This window comes from Amblyomma mixtum, chromosome 1 (genome assembly GCF_055824585.1).
Source record: "Amblyomma mixtum isolate Tamu chromosome 1, ASM5582458v1, whole genome shotgun sequence".
In the NCBI taxonomy this organism is placed as follows: domain Eukaryota; kingdom Metazoa; phylum Arthropoda; class Arachnida; order Ixodida; family Ixodidae; genus Amblyomma; species Amblyomma mixtum.
In genome coordinates this window covers 218,445,629-218,466,544 of record NC_143012.1, presented here as the reverse complement: position 1 = coordinate 218,466,544, position 20,916 = coordinate 218,445,629, and the positions used below count along the sequence as shown (strand labels likewise).

General features: G+C 47.3%; 1 protein-coding gene across 2 annotated transcripts in view; it reads left to right on the top strand.

Moving 5' to 3' along the window:
• The first annotated feature begins 17,291 nt into the window (after positions 1-17,291).
• Positions 17,292-20,916, top strand: part of Rcd6 (Reduction in Cnn dots 6) — a 101,341-nt gene continuing 97,716 nt past the window's right edge. The window contains exon 1 of one of the 2 annotated variants that reach the window (XM_089563718.1): positions 17,292-17,968. In XM_089563718.1, the coding sequence (XP_089419844.1) occupies positions 17,897-17,968 (72 nt within the window). In that variant the 5' untranslated portion in view covers positions 17,292-17,896. The remainder of the gene's footprint in view (positions 17,969-20,916) is intronic. The other variant, XM_089563713.1, reaches the window with a different exon arrangement.

The following is a 20,916-nucleotide window of genomic DNA, read 5'->3' as shown; positions in this document are numbered from 1 at the left end:
GCAGTCATTATCAGCATACTTTTTCTACTGTCCCGCCACGAACAAAACGAAACGCGTTCTCTCTCCTGGACCTGCTGTTGGAGCCAGTGGCGCTTACCCGGGGACCGAAAGTACTCTCCGGCATATATTAGTGCGGAATACCAATACAATGTACAGTAAAGAAAATTGACAGGACGGTTACCGCTTTATAGCGCAATATTCAGCGTCATCTCTTAAGGTATTTATATACCAGACAACACCAAACGTCTGTAGGACATCCCAAAAGCCTCAAATTCTCATCAGCTGCAACAAAGGCCATTCTTGGCTTATAACTGTGACAGTGTAACTAACCGGACAGATCTGCTTTGAGGTTATGCGCACGTCCGCATCTCTAACGGGACATCTTCGGATCATGTATTAAGTAACATCGTCGTCAGATTCCCAAATGCGCCTATATTTCTCCTTGATGATTTCAGTTATCCTAAAACAAATTAGTCCGCTCTCATCTTCGTTGCCTTCTAACTGGGGTCGCGTTGTCTGACGCCGCGGGTCCATTACAATGCCTCCCCACACCCGCCGAAAAGAGCCATCTTGGCTACTTACGGGGCGGAAAGAACGAGCGGGTCATAGTACGGTTTCAGGCGCTCAATGTGGACAGTTTCACGGCCCCGGCGACGATGGTCCGAAGAAGACGCGATGCGCTCGACAATACACTGTAAACAAAAATATACCCAAAAGGGTGGCGGCCACCCTTTTTACTCCATTTGTGAAAACATTTACTCCATGAGCGGGGAGTAAAAAGGTGGACTGTCCTCCATTTTACTCCCATGAGGGAATAAGGGAATAAAAATGAGGATTTACCAGCATTTACTCCAGTCTAGAAAGGGAGTTAATTGTGCCAAATACTCCACCAGTGCCGAAATGGAGTAAAAAAACACCATTTTGTGCAATCCACCCGCCACCTAGCGTCTCGTCTGCTTCTGGTCAGTCGTCTGATAACGGCGGTGAGTGAAGACCGCTTGGTTACCATCGTCGCCGGATCTCTGCTGACTTCTGCTCCTTCACGGGCGCCTGCCGCGGTACAAGATATCGGCTTGTCGCCGTTTTCCGCTACAGTACGGTACATAATTTAATTGCTCCTGTGAAGCCTCCAGTGCTCTAACCATACCTAACTTTCCTTGGTTTGTGTCGCCACCCCGTTAGAGCCCCCGCTTAGGCCTAATTCTCACAGGCTTTTTTCAGTGTGGTCCTCGCAATGTGTTGCATGAACATGGAACTGTGATAGAACATAGTGTCAACGCTGAGCTCTTCATTGAGCTCATGAGGCCACATTTTCCCTCAGCCATGTTTAAAATCCAAGCCTTAATGAAGTGAATATGAAAGCAAGCACTGCCATTCTAAACTACCATCAGGTGTATTTTCATCTTTTCTGCTCTGGTTTTGGGTCAAATATAGCGTGGTGCATGACCGTGAAAACTACCCAGCGTCTCTTTTTCAGTTTTGAACTACTGATTATAATGTTAGATCCATTTATCTACGAACATGTCCAACGAAACGAGCTCGTACAGCAAACGGAGACGACAAGCAGACGACTCCTGCCGCGTACGCCGCCGCGTACGCCGCCGCCGCCGTGTTCATATATTGCCGCCGCGTACGCGGCGGCAATATATGAACACAAGACGACAAAACTTCGGAGTTCTTTCAAGGTAGTCGGTTTGGGAAATCAGTGACTGCGCGAAGTTTTGCTGGCTTACTTCAGAGCTGACTTCGCTACATAACGAGTATGAGTTATCGGGTAAGGCGAACGATATTCAATTTAGTTCAGTTCCATCTACTTAATGGGGAAAAAAAAAACTCCGCTGAACGTTACATGCTTTACGCGTCCCACGGTTAAGACCAACTTTCGTAACTACTGCAAAACACAGCGACAAAGCATCGTGGGGCATCCCTACGGCAATCGCGAGGCAAGCAAGAATTGATGGCGGTTTAGCATTGCTAAGCACGAAATATTGCGCGAAAGCAGGTTTTTGCAGGGGGGACACCACCGCAATCTGTTGTTTCTGTAAAGGCCCAGGCGCGCTACCTATCTTAGAACAGACTGAGTCGCCTTAGGCTTGTCACGCGCGTTTTAAAATCTCAACCGCGTTGCTCGTCTATAAATCAACTGTCTAACTTTTTCATTGTCATTGCCAGTTTGCCCAAGAGAGAGGTAGAGACAAAAAGTTCATGCTTTACTCATTTCGTCTTGGGAGTCAACTCCAACGCGTATAGCCTTTCTTTTTCCGGAGGGGGGGGGGGGGTGAAAGGGGGGAGGAGGGGTTTGTAAAAAGGAAATGGCGCAGTATCTGTCTCACATCTCGGTGGGCATCCGAAACGCGCCGTAAAGGAAGGGATAAGGGAGGGAAAGAAAGAGAGAGAGAAAGAAAGAGAGGAAGAAATAAAGAAAGAAAGAAAGATGGAAAGAAAGAAAGGAAGATAGAAAGAAAGATGGAAAGAAAGAAAGAAAGAAAGAAGGAAAGAAAGAAAGAAAGAAAGAAAGGAAGAAAGAAAGGAAGGAAGAAAGAGAGAAAGAAAGGAAGAAAGAAAGGAAGAAAGAGAGAAAGAAAGAAAGACAGTTGGAAAGAAAGAAAGGAAAAAAGAAAGAGAGAAAGAAAGAAAGATGGAAAGAAAGAAAGGAAGAAAGATGGAAAGAAAGAAAGAAGGAAAGAAAGAAAGAGAGAAAGAAAGAAAGAAAGATGGAAAGAAAGGAAGGAAGAAAGATGGAAAGAAAGAAAGAAAGAAAGATGGAACGAAAGAAAGGAAGAAAGAAAGAAAGATGGAAAGAAAGAAAGAAAGAGAGAAAGAAAGAAAGAAAGAAAGAAAGATGGAAAAAAAGAAAGGAAGAAAGAAAGAAAGAAAGAAAGAAAGAAGGAAAGAAAGAAAGAAAGAGAGAAAGGAAGAAAGACAGAAAGAGAGAAAGAAAGAAAGAAAGAAAGAAAGAAAGAAAGAAAGAAAGAAAGAAAGAAAGAAAGAAAGAAAGAAAGAAAGAAAGAAAGAAAGAAAGAAAGAAAGAAAGAAAGAAAGAAAGAAAGAAAGAAAGAAAGAAAGAAAGAAAGAAAGAAAGAGGTGCCGTAGTGGACGGCTCCGGAATAATTTCGAACACCCAGGAATATTCAACGTGCATTGACATCGAACAGCACACGGGAGCCTTTTGCGTTTCACCGCATTTGAAACGCGGCCGCCGCGGCCCATGCAGTACCGCGTTTCTGCCAAAGCATGCAGCGTACATCTCTCTACCACTACCGCCACTTAGCTCAAAACGAGAATGAGGTGTCCACTGACCCAGCTATATATCCAGTTTTGCGCGTTTGCTTTTCTTCCGTGTCTGTCTCAGAGACGTCACGACGACCTGCGGATTTCGCGGGGTAGGACGCTGTGGCATTTTGACACGGGGCGTGATCGGTTGCGGCGATAGCACAATGCAGTGGTCAGTGACAGACAGACAGAAGCTTATCTATTCACGCCGCAGCGGGTTCTAAACCCAGTCGTGACAATATTTAGTTTATTTCTGCGGGCATCTGAGAGGCTTCACACAAATATCGCCTTTTTCAGGATTGCTTGTTAAGTAGTGCTCTTGGACTAAAAATAACGCTTCCCCGCAAGCACGCGCACTACTGCAAAGACAGCTTTCCTGCACACTCACAAAAGCTGCGGGAAAGCTTTCCTAGAAAGAACGGCTCGGGCGGGAACTCGTCACCGTAAGCGAGAGTTCTTGCACAGGGATGCTGGAAGGCGGGGCGCCACCACGCCTGCCATACCACTGCATCGCGTGCGTGTCACGTGCTGCGGGCTGCCCACTGATAATGAAAAGGCGCATAGACGCGTAAGCGCGGTGTGCACTTTCTCGTTGACTTGAGGTTCGAGAAGTTTCTTCTAACTGACGGCGCGGCGCGACATGCGTTTTTTTAGCGCAGAGATGTGGCATGCATGCATGATCTGACGCATGGTGCACATCATCATGGAACTAATAACGGTCGCACAGTGGAATAAACTAGACGGGAGATAAATAGAAAGAAACGCAAGGCGAGCGGCCAGTACGGCCAGCTCCTCTCCCCACGGGGAGCGCACGCCTATATCAAGACCGGCAGTGCCCTCTCTGAGAAAGTTGATAAACCCGCCAGCAACGGCGCGGCCGTCACTTCGCACACATAAGACCATAGATCACCGTTGTTCGCCCCGTCATCTGTGATGTCTGCCATGTTCGTTCTACTGGCGTAAAAACGTGGTGCATAAGTCGTCGTCATTGTCATCCTTCACGCTTTCTGTCTTGTAATACTATCATGATGTTCTTCCATATAGTCGGTGGCGGAGGTGTGATGGCGGTGGTGGAAACATGTGTTAGATCAAAAGGAAGGGTGACTAGGGGCCAGTCTTCCTGGGCGGGCTCTCAGCCCAGGACTCCGCCTGCTGTTGCTGGTCATGCAGGCCAGAGCTGGATAGAACAACCACTCATAAGAAGGGAACAGGGTATTGATTGTTGCCGTCGGGGTTGGCCACCCCGACCTGAAGTTTTGTAGAGTGGGCCAGGGGCTGCTTCACGACAGGTTGTGCGACGGGTATTGCGGGGAAAGAAGACGTACAGTCGGGGACAAAAGTGTCCGGACCACGTGTTCCTCTAACGAAGCCGATAGCTCTGCTATTAGTCGGCGGCTGGAGACGAAACTTGTGGAGGTAAAAGTTAAATTTTTGTTCTTTCATCTAAACAAGTGCGGTCTCCGCCGCTGTCTGATAGTAGAGCTATAAGCTTCGTTTGAGGAACACGTGGTCCAGAGACTTCTGTCCCCGAATGTACTCCATAGATTCTCAAAGGCAGAGGTTCAGAAAGGAGTTTGTCTGGAGCTAGTGCCACTTGGTGGCGTCCGCTCTGGGTAGGTCGAGAAGTGTTTTTGGTTGGAGTCCGTAGTATTCGAAGATGTGCAAGTATGTTTCGTTGGTGGTTCGTCGTCGTCGAGGTGTGACCGCCCGTCGCCTGGTGCCCGATGTGTGCTACGGTGTGCCCTATGTGCTTGGTGCTGGCAAAGAGCATGTGTACGCACTCGTTGCCAGGGTTTTACGAGTTGCTTGGAGCCCGGACGATGCGTACCATGGAATGTGATGTGAGGTCGTGGAGTTTCTGGGGTACGTGTTGCGCCTGGGAGGTGATCAGTATAGATCTCCTTCTATGGTAAGTCCAGAAGAAACCAACTTTTATGAAATTTTCGTGATCATGGACGCAAACGACCACAACGCAAAACCCGGCTATCCTGCCAATAACAGCTAGCGCTGTAAAAGGGTCGAACACTACGGCGCGTCAAGCGTCAAAAGCATCGAGGGACGTTGACCGTTTCTTAACTCAGCTAACCGATGCTGGCTGCATTATAACTACTGCCGAGCACATAGTAGCTCACAAACACACGAAAGGTGATCGATTATGGTGTCTAAAATCCCCTATGGCTTTCCCCTTAGTGTCTCTGGGGTGGAGCGAACATAGCAGGCATTAGGGATGACGGTGATGATGAGTATTTCTGCGCCCCCCCCCCATCCTTCGTAGTTAGTACCTAGCTACACCACGTGAGCTTTCATGCCACAACTAAACGTGCACTGAAAGCGGCGCCATCTGTCACAAACGTGCCAAATAAGCCGCTAGCTTGGGCGCCATCTTGCTACAAATACGCTACGTTCACTGATTCTAAAAAGCTCTTGCTCACGTTATGAAGCTTCGAAGACGGTGCTCATCGGACAACGTCAAATGAGCCGAATATTCATGGTCGCGTGAGAGCAGGATCTCTAAGCAGCAGCTTAACACAATCAATCAGAAACGTAGGACTGCGAAAATAAGAGAAGACAGGAGACAAAGAGACAAAAACGGCAAGGCGGGCACAGCTTTTTGTCTCCTGTCCGGTCCTAATCGCGCAGTTTTACCTTTTATTGAAATTAAGTATCTAGCCTGCGAGAACGTGAGACAAGCAATAAGAGGATAGGGCAAGGAACTGAAGCGTACATAATACCTGAAAAACAATGGTAACAGAATGGAACCCGATGAAGATGCTTGTCCTGACCTCTTGTTTGTTTGTTTTTCTTTTCCTTCGCTAAATTCGCCTTGTCACCTTAAATTATACGCAGACTACAACTACTACTCAAGAGAAACAAGTGTACAGCATTGTAAATGTTTTGTCGAATGGCATTCGACAGTTGGACTCATGGCATGACTGAGTCCACGTGCAAAATTTCACGTTATGGACCATCCAGTTTCCCATATTTACTGGGTTATAACGTGCCTCAATGCCCAGCTCCCGTGGCCCATGGACGCACCTTAGACCGAATTACAGTCACTGTATAGGCTCCTTACAGGAACCAGAGTTTCACGTTTGTTTCATCTGCGCCGCTCACGCCTCTATTGGTCAAACATGACAGCACGGTTCAAAAGCATCAATGCATTGCGGAGAAGCCAACGCATCTGCATCGTTTAGCGCTAGGTTGCTGTTGTAAGTCCAACGGTTCATCCACTAGTCTCGTGCTTTGCGGAGTTTTATTTTGTCCCAGAGCACAAATTCATTGAAAAGACGCTTTTGTACAAAAAAAAAACGGCCAATTTTATGACAAATTTTCTTTAATTGCTGACAACAAAGCGCTGTGACACATCCACATCGCAGGTATTTTGTTCATAACTCACTGAGATACGTTTGAGTGCAGCCGCCGCGTTGCAGACAAGCTGTGTCATTCACTGCAACAGTACTTTGGATAGAATAAAGCAAGTTCCGCAGCCAAAAATAAGCGGATTCAGCCTGCACGCCCTCTAGCTACTACACCAAGCATGCCTCCTGCACGCAACAGTTGCGGCTTTCTCTCATAGATTGGATGCTTGAGAGAGCAATACGGCGGATCTACGCGCGACTCTGGCTCCCGTATGGAGCCTATACAGGTGATATACAGTAACACTCATGGAGGAACTCATGGTAACACTAGACCGGGTGCGGGCTGCCTGCTCTCTTTTGAGCTACACGCTCAACCAGCACAACGCACGTTCCTACATGCGCGGTAGATGTCGCCACCATCAAGGTTTCGACTGACGGCGGCGGAAGAATGTCCAACCGAGATTCGGGTCCCCCCAAATTTTTTTTTCGTTTCTCGCGGATCGAAACTCGCAGTGCGAAATCGCAGAGCAACGTTTTTGACTTCTTTTGATACAGCCATGCCTCGGTAATACGGACACTTGTTCCCGAGCAGAAATGCATAAAGCGAATCGTCCGCAATAACGAATCGTGCACAAAACAAATGTTGAAGTCTGCTTTTGTATTATAAGTTGTGAATGCAAATAAAATAAATTATCGATGATAAATCATAGTAATGAAAACTCTTAGGCGAACCACGGTGAATCGTTGGGTGCGTTAACATATTCGAGGTTGACGCACTAAAGTTCGTTATGGCCGAGGTGGTACAGCTAGGTTCCTTATATACGAGGACAGCACACAAAGTTCGTTGTATCCGAGGGTAACATATGAAAGTTTTTTGTATCCGAGGGTAACACACGAAAGTTCGTTCCATCCGAGTTTAACGCGCAAAAATTTGTTATATTCGAGGAGGCATACTACGACTCGTAACGTCACGCGCCACGCGTTATGGCGATCGCCGTTTCCGCATGTACAGTCGGGGACAAAAGTCTCCGGACCACGTGTTCCTCAAACGAAGCTTATAGCTCTACTGTCGGGCAGCGGCTGGAGACAGCACTTGTGGAGATGAAAGAACAAAAATTTGACTTTTATCTCCACAAGTGTGGTCTCCAGCCGCCGACCAATAGCCGAGCTATCGGCTTCGTTAGAGGAACACGTGGTCCGGAGACTTTTGTCCCCGACTGTACATACCCTTCTAATGCTAAGAAAAATCATAATTAATAAAATAAATATAAGGGCTTAGGGGCGAGCATCCAGGTAGAATCGAATCATTATTTCATTTCATTCATGTACTCTCAGGGCCTATCGGCGTTACAGAGAGGAGTGGGTGACTAACAAAAAATACATGTGTAGTAGGCAGGTTAATTAAGAGGATTATACACAGCAGACTTGAAGGCGTCGGGTGCTGTGGTGGACACGATGGAGGCGACAAAGTGGCTCCAGTCCGTGCTAGTCTTTGGAACAAAAGAATCGGAATAAAGATGACTCCTGAAACTTGGAACGCCAACATTTGAACAGTGGCCCATGCGGGACGAAAAGTACGTAGGGATGGGATAAGAAAAATGTCATTGTTTTAGGTATTCATTGCTGAAAAAAATTTCTGAAAAAGACAAACAATAAAAATACGTCAGCATAAGTAAAGATTCAATGTGTTCTTCATAATCGTTACGCTGGCTGGACGTGAGTAATTAGAAAGTATAAAGCGAGCAGAGCGATCTTGAATACATTCGAGGGCTTGTATGAGTGATTTGGTGTGGGGATCCCAGATATAAAAGGCATACTATGGTTTCGGGTGGACAAGAAACTTGTATAGAAATATTTTTAGGGACAGAGGAGATAGGTAAAAATTACCTCGAAGAAAACCAAGTGTTCCGTTAGTATTATTAGTAATATGTTCATCGTGCGTTTGCCATTATAGGTTGGCGGTAATATATATACGCCAAGATACTTATAATCAAAGACAGAAGTTAAAGGAGAGCTATTCAGGAAATACGTGCATGAAGACCGGTTAACAGTACTCGCGGTATTCTCATTTCTTTGCCCTTACAAACATTCAGTCTCATAACCAGGCGTGGCACCAAGTAAAGATGTTATCAAGATGTGGTTGAAACTTGACAGTATCAGAAGAGTAGATATTTTTCGATATAGTACACAATCAACACCATAAAGTCTAATTTGTGACTAGTGGAATCAGAGAAGTCGTTAATATGAATTAGGAAAAGCAGAAGGCTTGGTACGAAGTCCTGTGGAACCCCGGATGCTACAGGACATGCAGATGAGTCTCATCAATTGTAACGTACTGGGTATGGTCCTGCAAAGAACACTCAATCCATTTCATTAGGTTAGTATCAAGGTTTAGTTTGCTAAGCTTGAACAGTAGTAGTTCATGTGACGCAGTATCAAATGCCTTCGCAAAATCGATAAAAATGCAATCCACATATTTTCCCAGGTCCCAGTACAATCAATGACTACGGGACCTCCTTCTGTACAAATTTGCCCACCTTAATTTCCTTTTCATTACAATAAACTAATTTTGATTCAATAAACTGATTCAGATGAAGCATCCGGAATGGAAAACAGAATCGTTGATAAAAGATCAGTTGAGTTTCGCCGGAATAAAAATGAGAATTGGTTTTGAGAAAAGGAAATGACACAGTAACTGTCTCACTTATCTCGGTGGACACTCGAACCGCGCCGTAAGAAAATGAATAAAGGTGGGATTGAAAGAAGAAAGGAAGAAAGGGGTGCCGTAGTGGAGGTCTCCGGAATATTTTGGACCACCTGGGGATCTTTAACGTGCGCTGTCATCGCACAGCACACGGGCGCCTTTTGCGTTTCGCCTCCATCGAAACGCTGCCGCTACGGTCGGGTTCAAACCCGGGTGTTTGCGAAAAGTGTGCTGATTAGGTATGAAGAAACTTTGATTCAAGATGAGACATTAGACTAGAATACTATATGTGTTCAAGCAGCTTGCATGGAAGTAATGTTAATGAGATTAGTCTGTAGTTGTAGGAGCTATGGACGTCGCCATATTTGTGCACCAGAACCACCTTTCCCACCTTCCAGTCGTATGGATGAGTAAGTCTGCAATGTAATATTATAACAATGTTCCATCTTTGTTTTGCTCAAATACTAATTCATTGTTCTTAATCACTTTTATAAGATTTTTGAAATGTTACAAATAAGCGTGAAAACATATTTCCCTGACATAAATTAGACATTTACACAGCATAAATGCAACATCCTCGAAAATGGTGAAGCAACCCTGCACGAGCATCCAGGCCCACCAGTTGTGACGGTACACAACTTGCAACGCTTTGCAAGAACCAACAACGAGGGCTACTTTTTAGCTCCATAATGCAGCACAACATGTAACTCGTACACACTCACCTCTGAACTGAAACCACGGAATCATGCTTACATAGCCATTACTGAGGTTCGTCTCATAAGTGATAGTGGCGAATGAGAAGCAAAGTTTTCTAACCAAATAATAGAGCTGTGCATACAATCTACGGCGAGTACAATGTAAAAGATTCAATATCAAAATACTGCTACTTGAAAAACATCTTCACTGTAAGAACAGTGGGAAACGTTTTGGTACCCAGCGCTGGAAATATATTTGTAATCATGGAGGAAGGAAAAACTAAGGAGAGGCCGTGACGTCACTTTTCGTGAAGCCGCCGCGAAGTTATGATTCAAACATTATAGTGACGTTTAGAACTGTATATTAAACCGTGCTTATTTGTAGTGAAACTAATGTTTATGATACAACATATAAGGCTATTTGTTCTGCTTTAACATTGTAATAACATATAATATTCAGCATTGTGTGATGTTTGCTTTTAATTTTAAATTGATGTTACATGTAACGTTACATGTACATCTACATGTACATCTGCATGTAGCATAACGTTACATGTAAATTTTGACGTCAACGAAACGTTCCAACACAACACATAGCATTACTGTAATTTAAATGACATTTTTATAACATTATTCCAATGTTCGGTGCTACGTGGGCAGCTAAGTGGAAATTCGACAAAAACTTTTATTTATTTACTTACAAATACTGCTGTCTCGGAGGAGAGACATCGCAGGAGTGGGCACATACATTAGTAAAAACAAATAACATGGGTAGCATAGAAATAGATAAGATAGAAGTATTAAAAACAGATCAACAGGTCAAATTGTTAGGCAACTGAACAACGAACTCTTCAGTTGGCAATGAGCGAAGTGAGCCATCCATTCGATTTCAAATTTCAACATTTAAAGGGAAAAAAGAACTTAAAGCAGTCTATATGTGGTTTGAAAGGAACAATGTTAAATGGGTGGTTCCGTCGGGTTGCACGTGCGCTTGAGGACACAAATAAGAAGGATAAAGTGTGCGCATCTGCAGAAGGTGAAAAGTTGCGATCGTATCGGCCGAAGATGAATCATATTGCTTTTTTTTTAACTGATTCTAAACTGATTCTGAACTGATTCTGAACTGATTCTTGGAAGCTTCAACGCTCTAAGTTCATTATCCTAGTCTTCTATTTTTTAACTAATATGGCGCAGTTTGATTCGCCTAGTGGTCGATGAGACACGTGATGGCGGCTCACAGCAAGATGACTTATATCGTACTATTGCTTAATATACAGTAGCTAGCTTGTTGGTTACACATCTTGACAACAACAGTGCGGTCGGAACACGGACAAGAAAGACTGACACAAACACAGGCGCTGACTGACAACATGGTTTAATGTCTTGAATTGGCTTATATAGGCCCAGTCCCATGACAACACAGAAAAACAACTCATTTTCCGTGGCACAGTCATCTCGTTGGTACGTAACCTTCCCTCCAGTTATTGGCATGCTCATGGGCGCTTAGAAAGATCAGCTATTTTTTGCTAAGGTGTACAGATGGCTTGCTGACACATTTATCAGAGAATCGTGATATTGCTTGAGCTTCTACTATCACCCTTGTAGTGGTGTCGCGGCACTTGCGTAGAACGGTCGTTTTTTCAAAGGCAGGTGTGCAGTTCTTACATTGCCTGCAGTGTTTGAGCTTGCTTAGCTCACCTGAGTTAACATCTCTTGAATTTCTACGATGTTCTTGTAGCCTTGTACTCAGGCATCTCCCCCTCTGGCCGATATAGATATTATCACATGAGAACGGGATTGAATAAACATCTTTTTCACAGCTCACAAGACGCGGTCGGTGGTTCGTCACGCAGTCTGGCTTTCTAGTTACGTCAGAATTAACCCTTCTACTCAACTGATGCAATTTTTTTTTTTTTGGGGGGGGGGGGCGAAAAAAACAACATGAACTCCTGCTCTGTTGCCAATCTCTTTGAGGTTATGGGACGCAGTATGTGGGTAAGGTATCACCGATGCCTTCCTTCGATAGTCATTTTCACTGGGTTTCGTCTTTGATTTAAGCATGCTTTCAGCAACAGCAATCAGAAGATGCGCTAGGTAACCGGCTTGCCGAAGGCGATCCGCTTTCTTCAGAAAAGTCTTCCTGTGCTTGCACTATTTTACAAGGGCGCTCCTGAAACAAGACTTTACGATGGCTCTCTTTACTATATAGTTTATAGTGTGCCGAGGAGTGCGGAAGGACAGGCTTATTTCCCCTTGGCTCACAGGCCCAGCAGACGTGTTCAGAGAGGAAATATAGGCACAAATACAGGAATCTAATGTGTCCATTGTTCGGGCACTCATGAGTTATTGTCAGAGGCTGATGGCAGTCAGTGAACATGGTCCCAACTTGGGACACTTGTGTCTGCAAATGTCCTTTGTCGTCTTTAAAAATTATTAGAAAATTGTCTACAAACCTAAACACAGCGGAGACCCCCAGCTCGGCACATCGATCCCGTAACTTAAGGTCACGGGAAGCAAGATATATATATCGCTCAGGATTGGTGCGACGCAAGATCCGATACAAATTCCATTCCTTTGCTAGACGATGTGGCCGTCGAACTGTGCAAAGGTGGAGTTTAGGTAGGTCGAAAGCAATTCCAAGAAACTGCCGACTGCCACACCTGACGCGTTTTGAAAGCGAACAGCGCCATGGGCCTCAATACATTCTCTGACGCTGTTCAGCAGGTCGTCATGCGGAATCGAATAATATAAGTCTTTTATATCTACGGATATGGCCGAGAACTTCTCGCTCTTCTTCAGTTACTTCAGTTACCTGCTCGGAACCTTTCACCTGAAAAGGGTCGTCAATAGTGAGCACATTCAGATTAGTTTGTAGAAATTTTGCAATGTCTTTCTGCCATGCTCCGTTCTCGGAGACAATAACCCTTAGCGGGCAGTCAGGTTTATGGGTTTTTGCACTTAAAAAAGTAAATATAAGCACAGCTTATCGTCATTTTGAATGGCCCGAGCAAGCTTGTACAGGTTCCAACTTTCGCACATCCTTATGGCCTGTTGTCTAACTTTGCGCAGCGACACATCGTTGTGCCTGTCGTACACCGAAGCTACTGCTTCATTTGTTCGCGATTTATAAGCTTCCCTTGACATAACAACAAACCCTCTTTGTCGGCCGATAAGAAGTTCTGAGATCTGTCCTTTAGGCATGCAACAACCTTATCAAACGAGAAGTTCCTTGCGTGACCACGGCGACGCAAAAGCACGTCAACGCCTTCCGAAACAAACTCTTCAGTCTTGGGGATATGGTTGATTCGTTACAATACACGTATCCCCTCGTATGTTAAGAGTCCCTATATCCCTACTCCGGTGCGCTCATAAAGTGTCAGCTTTGTTTTCGGGTGCACTGGCTTCGTAACACAATAGCAAGCTAAAAGGCGAAGCACACACAGTTGAGGCGCAGCAAAGTGCGTGTGTACTTCGTCTTCTTTTAGTCTGTAGCGTTCCAAGCCAGCGCAGCACCTTAACACACCATACACTCATACCAGCAGGCATGGGCGTCCGGAGGGGGGGGGCAAGGGGGGGCGGCTGCACCCCCCTGGAAAATCCCTCACTCGAACTGGGAGTGATGGCCGCACGCCAGGGGCGGTGGTGCGCTCAGCCAAAAGGGTAAAAGCAGCCCCGCTTCCACGCTTTGGGTCACATCTGCGAAATGCCGCGTCCGGGCGCGCGTCGTTCCGCCGTTTTCAAACCACGCCACCGTCAGCTCTGCTGAAGGGCGACCTGTTGCAGACATACAGCGGCACCGGCGAGCATGTGTTTCGAGCCGTCTTGAGATCGGTGTCTGTTTCTTTGATCTCTAGAGAGATAGCGAGACGGAGGCAGACAGTGCACAGGGCACCTTGTTTTGGCCTTCGTCGCTCGCTATAATCAGGATACGTTCGTACGCCGGCCACCGATGAATTCTTCAGGAGGGAAGGACAAATCAGCCGTGTCCACCCCCGCTTTGTCGGGCTGCTCAGGGTCAAGCGGGCGATGAGTTGGCGCCGCCGCGGCCGCTCGCTGTCTCCTCCGATCCACGGGAGAGCGCAGTTCGGTAGAAGCACCGCTTTCAGAATCTTCGGCAAAGGGGATTAGCTGCTTTTGTTCACGGCGACGCAGTCTCCAGAGGCGCCCCCACACCAGCGTTCCTTGCGTCTTCTCCGAAAACCAGCGCCTTTGGCCAACGCAGCCCGATGGCGCCTGCCTGGCTCGCCTGTCACCTCTGGCTGGGCCTGAAATCACAACAGCGCCCATGTACTGTGCGATGTCAGTGCATGGTAAAGAGACCCAGGTGGTCTACATCATCCGGAACTCTGTACTACTCCGTCCCTCATAGCCCGAGTCGTTTTGGGGCTCTGAACCCCATAAAAACACAAAAACTAATTTTCCGACCGGAGTGGCGAGTGTCCCTTCCCCTCGGAAGTTGCGCGGCGTTCCTTTCACCCCCAAAGTGCGCATTCGGGGATACTGCGGCAAGTAAGCCCTTGCACGTGTGCGCGCGCCTCTGTGTTTGTGCTTCGGTGTTTTTAGTGGCCAGTTGTCAACGAAGGTGAGAACAACCAAGACAGTGGACGAGAAAACGACGCGCGGCGAGCAGTGTGTGTGCGGTTGCTCGACTGTGCGGATGCGCGAGCAAGATGGAGCGAGGTGTATGAAGCTGCGAGCGTGCATTTATCTTGTAAAGAAGTTTTTGTTGTATATATAGTCATCTTTTGTTTTCAAAGTACGCGTTAAACCGTTTTTCCAATCAATGTGTATGATGAGTGTGCACCGAGAGCGTGTAATGAAGCACAGAAATGAATTATCACCCGTGTAATTGCGCAATTCGCCCAGAAAAATCCGAGGCGTCTACAGTTGCTGTTCAAGGAAGACTGACTAAGTGACTGTAGTTGCGTGTTTGTGAACATATTGTGCTGTGTGCTGGTCATCAATCCGGGTGAGTCGAGAACTCGTATGCAGCAAGACTGAGCACTCTTCTCCACGAAGTGATAGTATCTTTTTGCACTTTTTATTAATTGTAATTGCTTCTTCGTCGATAAACTCCAATGCATCTCTCCTAGCCACGCTTTAATTTGCTGTTTGTAATTTTTCTTTCATGTCTGTATTTTACTTATTTATTTTTATTTATATATAAATAAATAAATTTACTCCGCAAATAGGGCCTTTTTGCAACGAACATAGATCCCCCCCCCTCCGGCGCCAACAACCAATGGGGCCCCCCCCTGCAAAAAATTCTGCGGACGCCCTTGCCAGCAGGCACAGTTTCAAGCGCTTTCGACGTTGTTTTCTAAATAGATACAAAATCCCCCCCTCCCCCCCCCCCCGTTCTCCACCCAAGTCCATTTCGCTCTTTAAAATAAAAGCGCTTCAAAAGGCGCCTCCAGAAGATAAATATAGGACTGCTCAAATTCCGGTGCCAGCATAAGCTATGTGCTCGGGTCAAAGTCAGTGGAATCCTAGAATAGGGATGACCGACCACTGAAATAGCAAATCTATCTCCCCCCCCCCTCCCCCCGCCCGCATGTCCTAACTCTTCTCTTCATAAATAAATGTTTTTACTACTACTACTCGAATTTCGGTAATTATGTAGACCTCAAGATGTAGTTGAATTTATTTTGCGATTTTTTTTTGTTTGCAAGCAATGCACGTAGCTTTGCTTCCTAAAATGTTTCACAAGACGGATTCAAGAACTGTGAGGGATAAGATAATTTATTCATCCCTCCTCCCACAGTTTGGCTTGGCGCATGGAACATTCTGCACTTACGCTGCCTTAATCTGAAGCAGGGTTCCTTCTACTCGTACACGTAAAGCCAGCAAACCTTCTCGTCTTTCCTCAGACGCCATGATGAAAGTTTCAAGGACGTTTACCGGGTGCTTTAGGGAAGACTAAGTAATTTTCAAAAATAGGATTTTTGAGGTGAAAATATTGTTTTCGCGGCATGGTATTGTCAGGGTTGGCGGACGCCAGCAAAACCGGTGAATCATCTTACCTAGTAAGCTAGTCAACTGATTTCCAATAATTCATTTTTAACTAATACCGATAGGTACGTGATTGCAATTGGAGATTTGTGGCCGGCCGTTAGTAATTGTCATATCAGTTTTTAGAATTTCTAAAGCGCGATTACCCTTGGCGCTGTGGCCCAACACAGTTTGGCTACATCGTGACAAAATACACGCGAAGAGCATGCAGGCAAAGCAACCTCTACAGTGCACATAACTAGTCAAAATAGCCAAATTTTGTCGAGGCACAGCGCCGAGGGAGATCGCGTTTTCGCAATTCTATAAACTGGTATGGCGGTTACTAATCACCGGCTACAAATCTCTGATTGCAACCAGGCGCCCAGCTGTAATAGATAAATTAATTATTGGAAATTAGTTAACCAGCTCACTAGTTAAGATGATGCACCGCTTTTGTAGTGTCCGCCAACCCTGGCAATACCATGCCGCGAAAGCCATATTCTTACCTCAAAAATCTCATTTTTGAAAATTACTTAGTCTTGCCTTAAACACCCGGTATACTCAGTGTTAGGAAATCTGAATATATTCATACAACGGCGCTGTTGTTTATTATATTTTGTTGGCAGTCCTTGATTTTATCTCATACACTGTTATTTTCAAAAACAAGGCTGGGTAATGAGAGAAATAACTTCATTTTCAGAAAGAAAAAATCTCGCCAGGGCATTTTTGTATTCGACTTTGGCGCTCTTTTCGTACATATGGACCGACGATAGACAAACATGAAGATTGAAGCATCGTTTGATTGGAAGACTGTACTAACCCCACACGATTCAGCGTCACATTCTAAATGGCGCGGCAGTATGCTTTACAATGTACTTTTAAGCTGCAGATTCAAAGCAAAGAGTGGAAGAGAGATTAAAGTTATTTGCCTTTGGAAACAAAGAGCAGCCTGGAAACGGTGTATTAGAAAGCGCCATCTGTGCTCGAACAGTTGCATCACTGACGGGCTTTGCTAGCCTCCGAGATTTTCTCCCCGGGTTTGCACTCTCGGAAGCTATGCGGCCGCAATTGCCTTCATTTCCTCCTCCACCTGTTGACTACGTGGCTCGGTGGCCCTCTTGTGAGGGCTCTGTGCCTCTTTCCACTACTGCTTCCTCTCACTCTTGGCCAAACATGGGAAGCGCGATGTCGGGAAGGGGGACGGGGGGAGGGGGGGTCAGGTTGGAAGAAGAGAGAGAGGGGGGGCGTGTGTGGTTCGCTTTCCCGCCACTCTCTCTCGCCGCTCCCCCTGCCTGCCGTCGGCGTTCGTTGCGAACTGGAAAGGTGCCGCACACCTGCGGACTTCCTCTTCGAAACGCGAGCCAGTTGCCGCGACCTGTGGCTTCGTTTTCGCCGCTGCCGAACGCTCCGTCTCTTTCGCGCTGTGTCGTCGGCGTCCAAATGATAGAGCGACTACCGGCGGTGACGTGCCGGGTCCCCAGCGCCGTCGGGTTCATCGAAACGGCGGCTGTGATCGAGGAGCGCAGCTCTTCCTGAACGGCGCGCACCGGTCCGTCGGTCGCGGCGGCGGCGGTGGTGGGAGCGATGCAACAGCAGCCGTGGGGCCGTGAAGGCCGTGAACCTTCCTCGTCGAAGGATGTGCCGGAAAGCGGCATCAGCCACAGCAGCAGTATCAGCCGGCCAGCGGCGATCTGTTTGTGGTGTTGTCGTGCGTGATGTTGGCGAAACGTCAGCGCGAGGACGGGAGATATGTAGGCCACCGAGACACGGTGCCCCTGCCCACCTCCACAGCAAGTATCGACAACCGTCTGTGCTTTGAGCCCCGTGTTCACTGTTGATGATTCCGCCTGCAGTGTAGGTCGTAGCAACTAAGTATGGCCCTTGTGAATTCCGCCGGATGCTGCGAGCTCTTCGCTGCCGGCGTCTGCATCGGTGTTTACACCATGGTAAGCACTCCGCTCTCTCAACTTTCCCGCGACTCCGCTCTGTGTGTGTGTGTTGTGCGATGGCCAGGACTCCCCGAACGATCTTACTGCCTGTACAGCGGCCGCCGATTTCACTGCTCATACGGACAGATCGTTTGTCAGGTTAAAGCTAAAGTATCTTAGGCCTAACTGGAAGCTGGATGAGCACATGGGCAGCTCAGTTTACTTTCACTACAGAAACCGACGTCGCGTGGCGAAGTACTCGCGCTCTTGACACTTTTCGCGTCGGGTGCAGTTGTCACTCTGGAAAGCGATAGTGTCGCACATCGAGGCCAGATTCAGAGCGACGCTCGGCACACACACGCACGCACCAGTGATCTCGCCTTCTCTTCCTCCGCGCTCCGTCGCTCTTGAGAGCACAGCTTTGCGTAGTCACGAAATCCGAGGCTCACACCGCCCGCCAGACGACTGGGGCGCGAAACGAGAATGAAGAGTGAAAACTAAAAAGAATAAAAGGGAGACGTGCTTCGCGGCGCCAGGTTGCCGGCGGCGCGAATGCGTGCAACCGGCTGGCTGAATGGTATTTACATCTGCGCATCTTTATGTGCATACATTCTCACGGTCGAAACAAGCTTTACAAGGAAGCGCGCACATGTGCGGAGTGTACGCGGCTTCGGGTAAGAAGGATGACTCACGCGTACTTTGGCTTCGATGGAACCGGGCACGCCTGTTCGAGAGCGTGGTTTCTGCACGGAAATTTGCACTGATGTTTGCCACGTCCCATTATGCTTCCATGTAGTACGCTAAAGACAGAGGCAAGCGCTTTTTTTTTTTTTTCGCGGGGCTCTAGTTCTCTTAACAAACAATTTTCCCGCCTATACTCCATCCCAAAGAACTGACATTGTCGTCTGAATCGTGAACTGGAGGGTTCAGTTAAATTCGTCGGTCTTAAAAGCCTCAGCTTCACATGCCAGTTGCACCAGAAAACTATAAGGAGTCGTTTTGTGGCTGTCAGGAAACCTGCCCGTATGCAAAAAGCAGTTGGTTTCGCCCTGACATGCGGTGACGACCACCATGAAACTGCAGATTTTGAATATATGTGTTGTGAGTTGTGGTTAAAACTGAACGTTTATGCGAGTGTCCGGGGCAGCCGAAATCAATCTGCGTCAATACATAGGTTGCACGTGTCGTCACTTCCGCCCCCATCAGAAGCTTGCGGCCATGCTGCCGAACCATTCGGCCGTCTCCGCCCGTCCGCCCTGCGATGCCGGACCACTCCTCGGACACTTTGGATTATTTTCTTACCTTTCGAGTGCGATGCCTACTCCACAGACGAATGAACCATTCAGTGAAGGCTACTGGTCTGAATTTATTCGATCGGCGCGTGTACGCTACGCAGACAAAGTGAAAATTTGCGACGATACAGATCCGTACACGCTGCGACCGGGAGTCGACGCGACGATGGGCGTTGATGTGTTCCTCGAAGTGGCCCACGGGGAATATCGTGTACTCCTTCCAGCTTTGTGAAGTTGGAAGAAATGAAAGCCTTCGAATCAATGGGACCACACAATGATTTCTACAGCAGGTGGGTGTGAAGCTTGTCTGCGATGCGCAAGCAACGAGACGAAAAGCTCGGCCTCGGCACGCCGCTTTCTCTGCCGTCATTGCTCGCTGCGGTCGTGGCGATCCGAAAAGGCTTGTCTAGTGCTGTAGCTAGGATGCAGCGACACGGGGCCCAGTCTGGGTTTGTGTTTTCAGACAAATTGGATGGCGTCAATCAAAACAACAACATTCAAAGCCATGCTTCCCACGTTTTCGTTGAAAGGGGGTTTCTGCACCAATGGTACAGGGCGTGGTGTTGACAGCGGGCGACACAAAACGGCGAGCAGAACGGCGGGCAGCGCAGAAGACGGCCAGTCCAACCCAAGTGATCTCGTGCAGCGCGGCGGCACTTCGTATTTCAGCGACGCTTCGTCGTCGTCGGCGCTCCGGCAGCGATCGGCCTAGGCGGTATCAGGCGCGGCCGTCGTGGTTCGCTACATCGTAAACATTAAGTTGACGACACAAGCCTCTTACCTGTCACAAAGTGCACTCCGCACACAACTAAATTTGGGTTGTCGGGGTCCAAATCATCGCGCTTAATGCGAGCCAGCCACAGCTCGCGCAGATTCGTACTGTGTCATGGAGCGCTCGCACTTGCATGCCTGCGATTATCTTACGAATCAGATGAAGTTCGTGTTAAACGGCTTCTTCTTTCGCCCGGAGCTGCCGCTACAGTCGTAGCAGCCAAGGGTGGCACACAAAAAAAAACCATACCGAATCTACGGATGGACGAGAGCCGACACGTTGCGAGCTAACATAGGCAGCGGAAAGCTAGAGGCGGCCTGGCAGTGGTTCGGCAGCATGGCCGACTCGCAACCGACTGCCACCGGATGTGACGTCGGTGCAAGCTATGTATACGAGACCAGGTGTTCCCCGTGCTGACGTCATCTGTGACGCAGACACCTGCATCTGTCTGCTATAGCAGGCGCGAGAGTGCACATAGGTTACGTTCCCGTTCATTCCCGTGTCTCTCTTTCCTTTTAGGAGACTGATTCACATCTCAAAAAGGAAGTGTTTCCACAATCTTGCGCGCTGGTTTCGCTGCCTGGAAATGCGCGACTCAGATAGTATCACGATTACTGTCGTCTGCCTCGTAGAGCATTATTCGCCGTCTGAACGTTGACGGTTCGTGGCCGCTAACAAGCCACGCGGTGCTGATATATCAGTTTCCATGACATTAGTCGCGATGCCTTCGATGGGAAAAAAGAGGACACCTTTAGCCAACGGCGCGGAATATGACGTCATGAAACTACGGCATGTACACGATAAGTAAGATAACGAGATAAAACTGTGAACGCAAAGCTGCGCCATATTTTTTTATTTTTTTGTTTTGAAGCAGTGGACTTTCTGTTTTGATGAAAAACGCT